The 12,828-nt window shown below is 37.8% G+C and overlaps 1 protein-coding gene across 4 annotated transcripts in view; it reads left to right on the plus strand.

The window, feature by feature from the left end:
* The window catches only part of LOC105195106 (protein dead ringer), a 133,453-nt gene that overhangs the window by 51,117 nt on the left and 69,508 nt on the right, over positions 1-12,828 (plus strand). For 2 of the 4 annotated variants that reach the window (XM_039449902.1, XM_011160344.3), the window contains exons 2-3: positions 11,246-11,428; positions 12,389-12,811. In XM_039449902.1, the coding sequence (XP_039305836.1) occupies positions 11,387-11,428; positions 12,389-12,811 (465 nt within the window). In that variant the 5' untranslated portion in view covers positions 11,246-11,386. The remainder of the gene's footprint in view (positions 1-11,245; positions 11,429-12,388; positions 12,812-12,828) is intronic. The other 2 variants (XM_011160345.3, XM_011160347.3) reach the window with 2 other exon arrangements.

Genomic DNA, 12,828 nt, shown 5'->3' on the forward strand with positions numbered 1-12,828 from the left:
AACGTGATTTTATACTTTTAGGCTGCCTAGGCCGAGAAGAATTTCGAGACAATTGGGAACCCTTCAGGTAGCAAAAACAGTTCTGCGAAGGTTAGATTTGTGGAATTTATGAATTGATTGGAAAATCGGATACCTGAAGAAAGGTCTTTTGGTTGATCAATCGATCTATTTCACGGTTTCGACAGAGAAAACTTTTTTCATGACATTAGTTGAGAATTATTGAAATTCGAATGTCAGAGAAGATACGATTATAAAAAACTAAAGCTGTGCGAAGTATGATAAATAGTCGTCGCGCAAAATATTTTTGTTTATGAACTCTGTATGGTTTACGATTGGCAAAAGTTTGGCATTAAATTTAAGCAGAACGGATTTTCTATGTCGCGAGTAATCCGGCTGGATGAGTTAATGGGTCATAAAATCGCGCTATAGCTTCCCGCTTTTCTCCACTTGTCTGCTTTCTACACCCGTAAGCGCGTGTAACCCCTTCGCGCACGTGGTGGTGCACGCTCCAGAGTCCGAAGCCTCTCGTTTCTTCCCCCTGAATTGACGGCACGCGGCTTAATTGTTGCCTGCCGGTAAGAACAAACGTTTCGATGCACCGACTACTTTCCTAAAGTTCTTCCTCATGGCGAACTGACGCTCGGATGCCTCGAGATTCTTGGCAATAAAACTCGTTTTAAGAAAACTCGGAGCCACGTGACGATAATGTCGGGACTAGGATACGCTCGGGTATGGAACAATTGTGCAAAAACGACAAGAATGCATCTGAAAGCAACCGTTTTATTCATCGTGTGCGGTATGTTTCTATGTAGAAACTGGTATCTCAAGTTTATTTCTATTCTGTTATTTCGCAGCTACTCCTAGTACCCACACCTTAAGTTTTACAAACGACAAGTATTATATTACAATTTCAATCATTTATTATCTATAATTTTGATTATTTTCGTGATTATTAATAATTTTTTATACTTTTTTCAAATAAACTTTAGGAAGAAAAAGCTTCGAACTTAGGAAGAAAATCGAACAATTTATTAAAAAATTTGTAAATGAAAGAAAATACACAAACAATTTGGGGAACATCCTGTATTACAGAAAAGTCACAATTATTCCACACGGTTCCATCAGTGTGCAAGTCGTCTTTTTGAATTTGAATTATTTTCTCAGCTTGAACCTTCATAGGTTGCTATCTTGGACATCGGACACCATACCGACACAGAAGACAGAGGAGGAAAGAGAGAGAGAGAGAGAGAGAGAGGGGGGGGGGAGAAAGAAAGACATAAGTCGATCTTACGAGTCACTCGTCGGGAAATCGGGATCGAGAGATGGCGATACAGAAATACCGAATAGTTGTCTAAAAGTGTGTGACGGACGGACAGCTGGCCGTCATTAAAACCCCATTAGCAAGGAGCTCTCCCCTCCGAAGCGCGCGAGTCAGCCTCCGAGTTCTAACAATATCTTCCACGACGCTTTGCCACCACCCACGCTATTAATATTGCTCTATACCTCCCTTCATGGCCCACTCGCATCCCACCCCGCCTTTCTACTCTCTCTCTCTCTCTCTCTCTCTCTCTCATCCGCTCCGTTTCTCTCACCATTGCGGATGCCCGAATTCCGCTCTTCAATTTAGACAATCCGTCACTGTCGCGCGTTCGTTTGACTGTTCCGATGAATATCGGAAAGCTTATGAAATCAGAAACGTTAGCCCCTTTGTACGGGGGAGGTGAGGAACGCGATGATTGCGTAATTTGTCATAGTTTTATTTCGGTTTCGCCACAGAAATAAATCCATCGCGATCGCACGATGGTGCTGCTCGCGAAATTGGAACGTGTTCCATCTAAGATGACTCTGTTCGATCAATCTGTCTTTTTCAAAGCTCCGCCCGGGAGAAGAACGAGAAAAGCAAAGTTTGTAGGAAGTCATCGGGAATGTGGGTCAAGTTCGAAATAACTATGCGCTGAAGTATGTCTGTGGTTTGTCAATGGCACAGTCGTTTCGTGGTCCTATTTGCTTCAGACAGAATCTCATCACAATATGCAATATTACTGCTGTCCGTCTTTATCAATATAGATTAACTGTAATCTCGATTTAATTCAATCTTTATCTTTTGAGAATAAGAGAAAAAGATAAAATTAAATCGAAAAGAAAGATTAAGTGAGAGATACCAGTGTCGAGAAAAAATTAATCTACATTGGTAAAAATGCCAGTAAAAATTTTAATATCGAAACAAAAAGAAGATCAATCATTTATCAATCAAGTACGAAATACAAATATACAATCGTGATTCAATTGTATCGAAACACATGACATGGCGACTCACGTCCATTTTTACCAATGTTTAATTCGTTAATTGAGATTAATTTTAATTTTCCACTTGACTTTTTATAGTATGAAAGAATAAAAACTGTAATTCTTACATATTATTACAAACATTATATATGACGTTTTAAGACGGTAAATATCGAGAAAGTGCCTTTCTCGCGCGATCTTCGCTCCCGCGACCGAAATAAACATTCATTTCTTTCCCTCTTCCTCCGTCGCTTTTTCTTTCGCTTCTTTCCGTTCCGTCCGTGACCGCACATACATCGGAGAAGATAGACCACGGAGGGAGAAACGATGACGAAAGAAGGAAGAACGCAAACGATAGAGAGAAGAGAGTTGCGCGCGCGCGCGCGTCTTGCCTACGGTCTTTGTAGCCGGCAGATCAAACTCGGCGGGTCATTAATTAAATCTGGCGGAGCAGCCATCGTCCGTCCGTCCGTCTTTCCACCGCGTCTCCGATTTACTTTACACGAAATACGCCACGGTTATAAATATGGGTGCTCACAAACCCATGGAGACCCTTTTCCTCGAACTTGATCGTACGGACCGCCCTCGAAGCAACAGTCACGTGTGCAGTTGATCTTTGACATTATTTTTTCAAAGATATTTAATTTTATTTGCGAGAATGACCAGAAAAGAAAAAAAAACAGCCGAAGAAACGGCGCATTAGAACGTTTTATTGTCAACGTCATTCGCGCGTGTCTAACTAGCATTTCTTTTGGACATATCTCCCGCAAGGCGTCTCGAAGGCTGCGTAAATACGAATCGATAAAAATAATTTGCGCTTGTGCGGTGAAAGATACCGTGATTCCTGCGTAAGCGGTCTCGAATCTGGCAAACACATGGAAGCGAAGAAGGCATCGGCCGACCCTTGTCTACCAAATGTCTTCTCTTTTATAGATACCTTTACCTAAGTAGATTTTAAGGGTCGGTCTCACAATTTCCGCTAAACTAAAAGCCAGTCGATTAAATTTTAGAATTGTCAAAAACTTGAAAACTCTCAACTGATTATACTTAATCCAATATTTTTTAATTTTAATTAAACGTGTTTAATTATTAATTAAAAGTATTATATTTTACATAGATAAATTATAATTTACAGAAAATGAATATATATACATATACGATCGTTTCAAGATTTGTAGTTGGCAATTTTTAAATTTAAACGGTCAGTGTATGTGGAGGGTTGATCGAAGATGGGTCAATCCTAAAGAAACAATATTTTTATCTATAGCCTATCTTTTCTATAACATATTTTTTCGATGCCATTGCGGGCAAATGACCGTCGTCAAGTCGGCATGCTGAAAATCGTTTTTCTTTCTTTCAGATGTTAAATTAATAATAACAGCGTGAGTGGGAATGTATGCGAAAGGAAAAACTCTGTGTCTCTGTGCTCTCTCGATTGATACCGCTTCTCCGCGTAGCGTTCCGCAGGGCGTTTCACCTAAATAGACAGCTCTGATCGATGTGCTTTCTCGGCGATATTGATAAATAAAAGCGATTACGGCGATGACGATTCCGATGGTCAATGAATTTATATACCTGACAAGAGTCCTGGAGGAGCCGATAAATCAGCCCTCTTTCGTTCACCCGGGCATCGGTGGACACCGGGGGTAATCTCTCAATCTAAATCGATCGATCTGCCAAAACGGCTCCGTTTCCGAGCTGTTTATCATCGGGCGCTTATGAATTTATTTTATGGACCGTAGAGTTACACGCGTACTCCTCGCGCGCGCATACGAGAAAAAGATCGACCGATGAAGCCGTGATCCCTGCGTGGGAGCACCGCGGGAGGGCCCGCGGGAACTCGTGTAGGTACTCGTACTTTCATTCTTATTGGGTATCGATAAACGCCGGGGCCATTCGTTAAATCGTTACTCTTCTCGCAACGTATCCGCTTCTATCTATTACGGATCAACCGCGTGATCCCCGATGGGCGCCACGAGCCGATGAATCTCGCCTGCTCGCTGCGACGCGTCCTCTCATCCCCGATAAAATTCTATTCGCTTCCAAATTTTTCTCTTGCTTTTTGCATGCTCTTTTAAAATACCTACCAAAAGGATTTTCTTAACTTCTACAAGAAACAATTCTTTTCAAAGATGGAATAGTGATACAGTTTTTATTTTTATGAGAATTTGTAAGTAAGATGAGATTCGATAAGATTTATTATACTATAAAAATGTCTTTCTACAAAGATGAAAGGAAATGTGATTTTAAAATAATGAATCTGATTAAAACACGCATTGTTATTTACCATGAAGAGTAAATATGAAAAAGTGCTGTATACATGTTGTCTCAAATAATTAGATTAGCTTTTTGAGTCATTTTTCATTACCGTCTTATTTATTATTTAAATATTACGATATTTGAAATTTCAAGGACCAAACATTACACTACATTGGTTACGTTCAATTTTAACGATGCAATTGTTGCAAATGAAACATGATCTGTGTAGAATGCTATTGTCCAGAAGTTCTCTCGTTAGAAAGAATGTATTTTTAGTTTGAAAAGAAGAATTGTAGAGAAAAGAAGAATTATATTATTATCCATTAAGAATATGTGAGGACTCGCAAAGAATACAATTTTTTTATGTAGAAAATCTGAGGTATGATAAGCACGTTTGACAGAAAAATAAAACTAGACTATTCATACGCGTTAAGCTGCTGAAATGGAAAACAAACGTAACTGAGTAAGCGAGAACATTGATATACAATTCAAACTAATTTCGCGCATATAAATCGTTCTCGAGTGTGTTCTACGAAGTAGCTCGCATACATTTTCACGAGTTTTCTGTTGGCCTCTTATCACGATAAGCCTCGATGCATGTTTTTTTTTTTCTCCGCAGTAGCACTATTATTCTGTCTCCCACTTGTTCTTCGGCGCGCAATTAATCACCGCGGCGGCATCGCGCCATTTCGAATTCTCGGTAGTCTTGGTTTCGAATTCATTGCGTGTGTGTCCTATATCGCGTACGTACACGCTTTGTTAGGCGCGCGGGAATCGCGAGTGCGAGCGCGAGCGCGAGCGCGAGTGCGCGCGTTCGTGGAATATGATAAACTCCTCCGGTGAGTCGGGGCGTACAACGCTACAATATGTAAAGCAATTATTTTGCAGTCATTTCCTTCGATATCGACGCGATATGCCTGAGACTTATACCTTCTCGGCGTTACTGAGGAAATGAGTTGGATAACGTTCTCGATAACGCATCCTATTTCACGCGTTCGCACATTACGCGGCATATTTTTCGCTGCACATGGCATCGAAAATTATCCGCGCTACATTTACGTCGGTATTTCTGTTCTCTCTTATTGAATATTTTACATGCGATATTCGACAATAAAGATCGCACGGGCGCGGAATGCTAACGAAATTGGATACGATAACGTGAAATAATTGAAAAGTTAACGATCTCGACGGAAAAAGTGACTCGTGACAACTCCGTTATAGGTTCCCGGCGCTTATCGCGCTTTATTTCCTTCGCTGCCATTTTATTATGCTTTTCGAAACTCACATACATATACTTTACTTCGCTTTTCACCTTCATATTTACGTTACGTACGTTTATAGCGCGGCATTCGCGATCGCCATCTAGAGTCGCTCGTTTATCTATCCATTGATTTGCATACCTGTTTTCTTTTTCGCCGTGCTATTTATTTTTAGTAATATCTAATGGTATCGCATAGTGAAATCGCGAAATATGCACATACGTAAAGACGTTTTACACATTTATCGCGTGTTATTTTCAAAGATAATTTATAATTCCGATGTCTGATACGGCACTCGCCGATTCCTTCGTTGTTATTTCTTGTCAATTTCATCTATTTACGAAAAATTTTCGTAAATTGTCTCGTTCTTGCCCGATAAGCGAAAATCTACAATATATTTTTTGTCCGATGATAGTAACTTTTACATGTGTTTGTGTGTGTGTGTATGTATCTTTGCAAGCTGTCTTTTTCATTTCGCGCACTTGTATCTAATCGCTATATATTTAAAAGGCATGTGTGTAAAACGCAATCCATAAAACCTAGACCAAGTACTTTGACCGGACAATCTTGACCGGTTCGATGGACAGTCTTGATGAGTCTGTTACTTTTGCACGGTAATATCACTCGCGCATCTGCATACACAAAGAATTATTTTCAAGCTATCGCCTAAGTTTTACGCGTTTAATATAATTCAGCTTTTGTGACGCAAAACATCTTTGGCCTTGCAATTACGATAACCGTAATTGCAGCGAACGTAAAAAAAAAAAACAGGCTGTACTACAGATTTATTGCGAGAAGACCACGCGATGCACAAATAGCAAAGAATAAAATAATATTTCTGCTCTCATCGTGTGCAAGAAAGTTTTGCGTTAATCGTCAGATTGTACAAAATAATAATGTTAGAACTGTATAAAAGAGTTTGTTTATTATATAATACCTGACTTGGACATAAATTATATATAATAATTATTAATGTACAATAATATATTATATGTTAATAATATTTATATTCATTATTACATAAATATTCTATAACATTTACCTGCACCGTATATTTTGCATATAGCTATTTAAATGTAAAATAGTATCGTTAAGTCATGTTAACAAATTATTCAAAATCTATTGACAACTTTAATATTCACACAAATACATTCGCAAGTCGTGGTTATAGCTGCGTTATCTTTTACACATCGACCAGAATTCTTTTTCAAATCTTTTCACATTACATTTGGTGTACATCCGATAACATTGTTCTTTTCTATAGCAGCCAACTGTTCCACGAAGCTATAAAATACTAGCGCGACAATTTAGCCACGTAATAACTTCCAAGAGATCTAGCTAGTCTCTTTCTTTCTCTCTGTCTGTCTATCTCTCTCGATCAATGCACATCATATAATGTTCATTTCGTAGTCTTCGTAGTTTTAATATACATTGCATTGGATTGTTGCATTAGATAAAACCTGCGCGACGTCAAATGGCTAGATTAGAGTTGTAAATATGAATATCTAGAACAAAAGCAAGTAATGTCGTAATTTTTTTTCTTTTAACTGCATAAGATTTAGATAAACTAAACAATAAGTGAATGCAGACTGATATGCGAATACACAACTATGTAGAAATAAACCTTACTACAGCACACAATTTGAAAAATTTGAAAATGTAATAACTTGACACCAGCAATATTAAGAAGTATCTTTTAAGATTTTTTTCATAAAAGATATAAAGGTATAATCTTGAAACTTATATATTTATTTTTTGATATTTGAATGTTTTTTACAAATTTTTGACATTTATTTGCAAATCTATATAGGCGTATAAAAACATCAGCTTGTTGTTGCCATTTGAGATATATAAATAATTGAAAACAAAAAAGTAAAATAAATTTTTAATCATGTTGCAAACCTAAAAATTTTGAATTTATATTTTAGAAAAAGTTTTTATGAGTTTCTTACCTTTAATTTGCTCTCTCTCTCTCTCTCTCTCTCTCTCTCTCTCTCTCTTTCTCTAGCACTATGATCCGTCAGTTTTGATCGAATAAAGCTTTCTTCTACTTGGTTGAACAACTAACAAACTAAATTACATTGATGTAAAATTTACATTTCAGTATACATGTTGTATTCTTCTTAAATCATAATGCTGAAGAAAAAGTTATTCGCATTTTGACTAATGTAACTACAATATTACAAGTAATATAAATGATTTATATGAACTTTACTAATATTGATGATGAAAATTGGCAGACATTCATATAACGTCCCTTAATTAAACGCGATAGTCCTGGGGTAATTAGAATATTTAGAACCACGCTGTGTGTAGTGCCTGGAGCATTTAGGCGATGATTTACAAGCGACTCCGAGACACAAGTACACGAGCATACGTGCACGTATACGTGTCCAAGCATCTTGCACGCACCCACGAGTCTTTGTTGGAGAGTGCGAGCACCTTCGAAGCGTGTAAACTATTAAGTATAAACAATAAAACAATCGGATAGTGACGGTATGGCAATAAATCATGGTGGACACAGCTATCTGCAGTGGCTGCGAAGGGTAACGCGCCGCGGCTTAGCCTTCGATAAATTTAGCTATTGTCGTGCTTAGGATATATTAAATCTCGTTAAAATGTCTTTATGAAACCGCGAAGGGTTGCGCGCTACGAATTATGAAAAAGAGAGATTTCGATAGTACAACATAGATCGATAAACGATGCGATTATACGGATATTGACACTCGAGTAAATATTCTCGGTGGAATGCAAATATGAATTTTTTTTTTCTTTTGAGAAATGGAACCGCGCTTTTGTTTATTCAAGGCGACAATTTTCTCTATTAATTACCTTCTTTGTTGATTTATTCCGTTCATCTCCAATTGCGATTGAAAACTAAAAGAATAAAAACAGGTCGCTGCGGACTACAGTCTGTCGTCTCGAGAAGGTAAATACGAAGGAAACAGGACGTGATTTCTAAATAAATAAATATTTACACAAGTTCAAGTTTCAATACGATAAATATTAGTGATAAAATTAAACCGCAGTTTAAAGTGGAAAATATTCGTTACATGCGAGCCTTCAAACCAGCGGATTAATAATTGAACGTCTATCTGTTTCGGGATGTTAGTTGCTTCGGCGGATGCATCCAACGTGTTTCTTCCGTCACTTTCCATACGAGATTCAAACACCTACGTGCGAATGCTCGGTTCGGACTAGAACAATGGCATCCTCGAACACGACTCTACCGTGATTATTGTAATGACGGTACCGTCCGCAAACACACTTGAATGATATAATTCGTATACCCCACGCCACGGTGAGAATAACGATGCCGCAGTGCTAACCACCGTAATTTATTTTCGCGCCTTCTTCTTCCCGTGAACGTGGCGATTTCAACGATATTTTTCGCGTAAACACTTGCCTGCGGAACACACAGCGACTTTCACGATTTGTTATCGGCACGAGTCTTGGAACATTGGTACATACGTACCATTGACATTCGATAGTGGATAACGTTGAATTCTGTTGAGGACACATCTTTGATCACTTTGCGTATTTATCTTAACGCTTTATTGTTTGCTATTACACAAAATAGAGAACATTCTTGTTTCAAGAATATCTTTATTCTCTTTAAACAGACATAACTCGCTTGCGTGAAGAAATTTTGTATAGTTTTGTCAAGAAAAACTTAAATATTCTCATTATTTAATGGTAATTTTTATGAGAAAAAATATATCGGATAGAAAATAACAATATCTTCAAACTATTGTCATCAAAACAATCATTGTGTTCTTTAAATGGATTATATTGTTGAAATAAAAATATAAAATATTTCACTGAAATTAAAAATTATTAAAAATTCTGTAAAAAGATTAAATTATATATGTGTACGCAAGATTGTCGTAATGAAACACAATGATTGTAAATAAAGTATATCAGTTTGAATTTTTGACAATTGTTGCTTGATATTATTTTTTTTATGTATAATCCGCGTGTATAGCAAATATAATTTAATTCCGAATTTTTTTCTTCGCTAGATATATTATAGAATAGAGATTTATTTGGAAGAATATATGGCAGGTTTTCTAACAGGTTGACCGACTAGATCGAAATCTCAGAGACGAACTTGTTTCATATTTGATTAGGATTCTGTTTTTTGCCGCTCATTCATTCCTGACCACCACCGTAGAAGGTCAATATTATCACACGTGCTGAGAATGCCGACAGAGAGACCGTTTGTCACTCCTCGCCCATCGAATGCCTTGTCCTTCGATCGTAGTCCCATTTAAGATTGGACCCCGACATCAGTGCATTTACCATTGAATCCACTTGCATCCCCGATAGGCATATATTTACTCGAGTCCGCCCTTTCCAGGTAAAAGCTCGCTTCTTCACCATTTGAATATACTTGAAGCTTCGATGAATTCTATTTGCATCTTCTTTTATAGATAAAAGGAACACTCCTTAAAATAATGAATAATAAAGTCCTCTTTCGAACGTCACCTCTCTCTAGTTTTCATTTATATAATGTTCCATTACAGATAAAATATGTAAAGTAGTCAACATACACGCATACACCCAGCTGAAATGAAATTTGTAGATTATACAAGATTTCAATATTGACGATTATATATCTTTTAATTTTTTTCTTTGTCTTGTCTAAAGCGTATAGGCGTATTCCATCATCTTATCTAGGAAACGAAAATTAATGCGCACGGAAAATGAGTATAGGCGCAAGCAGATGCTCCCCGTGTCTCGGAGTCTCTCTCTCGCGCGCGCGGGACATTTATCGAGAGGTTGAGTTAATTTCTGGCGAGGAAAAAATATGGAGCGTCCATCTCTTTTTTTTTACGATGGTCGTTTCCGTTCCCAGTAATGTGACTTGTACATTTTTATGCCGGCTCCGGCGCAATGGGCACAGCCGTAAAACACTTATGACACCCGTAGCATAATAATGTTACTTGATAGTGGCTATCTTGCTGTATATAACTCATCGCATTCGCCATTTTCCTAATTAATGTTTAATGCCTTGCTATCTGCCCTCCTTGTTCACGATTAAACTTGCACGGTTGATATCACGTTATCAACAGATTCCGCTACTTTTTATTCCATTCGAACGACACGTACTACGACATCGACCCTCAGGTTTTTCATGTAATCGTAAATTTGCACAAATATTAAATGAAAACGAAGGAATAGAAAACAATTTGCGCGATTACCAACACATAATAATATCAATAAGAAAGAATAGTGATCGATCAATTTTATAATACAATTTGTTGTTTTTTCCGAGTGATGAAAACAATTAACACATGTTCACATATATGCATGTGCATTGCGTGTATACCTTCCTGATTACTTATAGATATACATACATACATATATATACATTAGATTAGACGCGTCTAACATGGAGTAGAATAAATTCTAATTGTTATTTTCTTTGATGATTTCAGTATGGTCAAGATGAGAATGAAGAATCTGATTTGGATGACGAACCGCAAGACGACGAAGACTTACTTACACAGCCACTTCAAGTCAACCCGCAAGCCTTGGATGCGGCTGGTGTATCTTCATTAGCACACTTGAGCAATTTCATGAACACGCATCCGCAGTTACTAGCGAAGATTAGATTGGAGGTTAGTGAGCAAAGTTTCTTCATTCTTTTTTATTTTTGCATGTTTAATCTTATTTATAGTAAATGCTTTTTTTCGCATCTGAGTTGAGTATATAAGTGATTGGTGTCGACGAGAAAGTACAGATTTCGAAAAATAGTCTTATTGTCAAGAGTTCTCTACCGTACACCCTGTTGAGTTTCCGTGAAGATAAGCAGCCGCATAATTCGTCATAAAACTTGCTCGGCAGGCTCAAGCGTTCGTCGACCTACAAAAGTGCCAAGGTAGAATGACACGAATCGTGGAAAATCGTGAGATAGTCATAACAGCGGACGTTGACAGTCATAAATGAGTTACCACCGTGTCACCGTGACAATAGATTCCTCCTTTTTATTACACAAAAGTCATTTTGCCTAAACCGGATGGCAGATCTGGGCAAGCGCAAATATCTTTATGATCGACATTCCGATAAGAGATCACATTGTGCTCTTGTGCACAATAGTATTTGTCCGCGGCGTGAAAATTGAGAGAATCTCTTCCAAAGTTTAGAAAGCTTCACCAAAGACAATTGATGCTTTATATTACGTTTCTTGTAATAAGTATGTAACTATAAATAATTAGAGTCTCGCGATTAGAAAGGCTGTGAGAATCAAGATTTTTTAATGGTGAATCGAATCATTGATGTACAGCTTTTAATTAACAACATAATTATCATTAGATTCAATATTTTAATATATAGATGATAACACAAGAATTCTATATTGTAAAAATAATCTTACTAATAATCTCTGATTCGATTCGAATTATACTTAACTGGTTTGCACATGTAATATTTACTCGTAATATCCACGAATGTATTTCTTAATAAAAATTTGTTTCAACTTTTGAGAGTAATAGAAATACTTTGTACAATTTTAGAATTAATGAAAAAAGGATTGTGCTTTGATGTCAATTAATATTTTAATTTCCGTTTTTTTATGGCAGTTTCTTGGATGCTTTTTACAGCAGAGCGAGGCAGACATATTGCAAGGTAGAAATTTGGAGGCTCTACATGCCGCGATGGCCAGCGGTAACTTGAGCAATCTGTTCCCACCTTTGTACATGTCATCGCCGCCTCCACTGCCACTGCCGCAGCCGTTACAGAACAACCATTCGCAAGTCGCGGGAAATCTTGGGAATCAAGTGACCGAAAATCAGGCGTTAGCTTGTTCCACTTCCTCCAGGGCTCCCGTTTCCACTTCGCAGCCCAACGAATCCTCGCCACCTCGCTGCAGAAATAATGGAGACGCTTCGCAGGGAAACACCAGGAATAACGGGGAAGCTCGCGAGGGTGAAGCTCGTGCCGCATCGGCGAATAGTCAGCATACATCTGGAACCAACTGGAGCTTCGAGGAACAATTCAGACAGGTGCGTCAGGCAAATAC

Source organism: Solenopsis invicta, chromosome 5 (assembly GCF_016802725.1).
Source record: "Solenopsis invicta isolate M01_SB chromosome 5, UNIL_Sinv_3.0, whole genome shotgun sequence".
NCBI classification, from domain to species: Eukaryota; Metazoa; Arthropoda; class Insecta; order Hymenoptera; family Formicidae; genus Solenopsis; species Solenopsis invicta.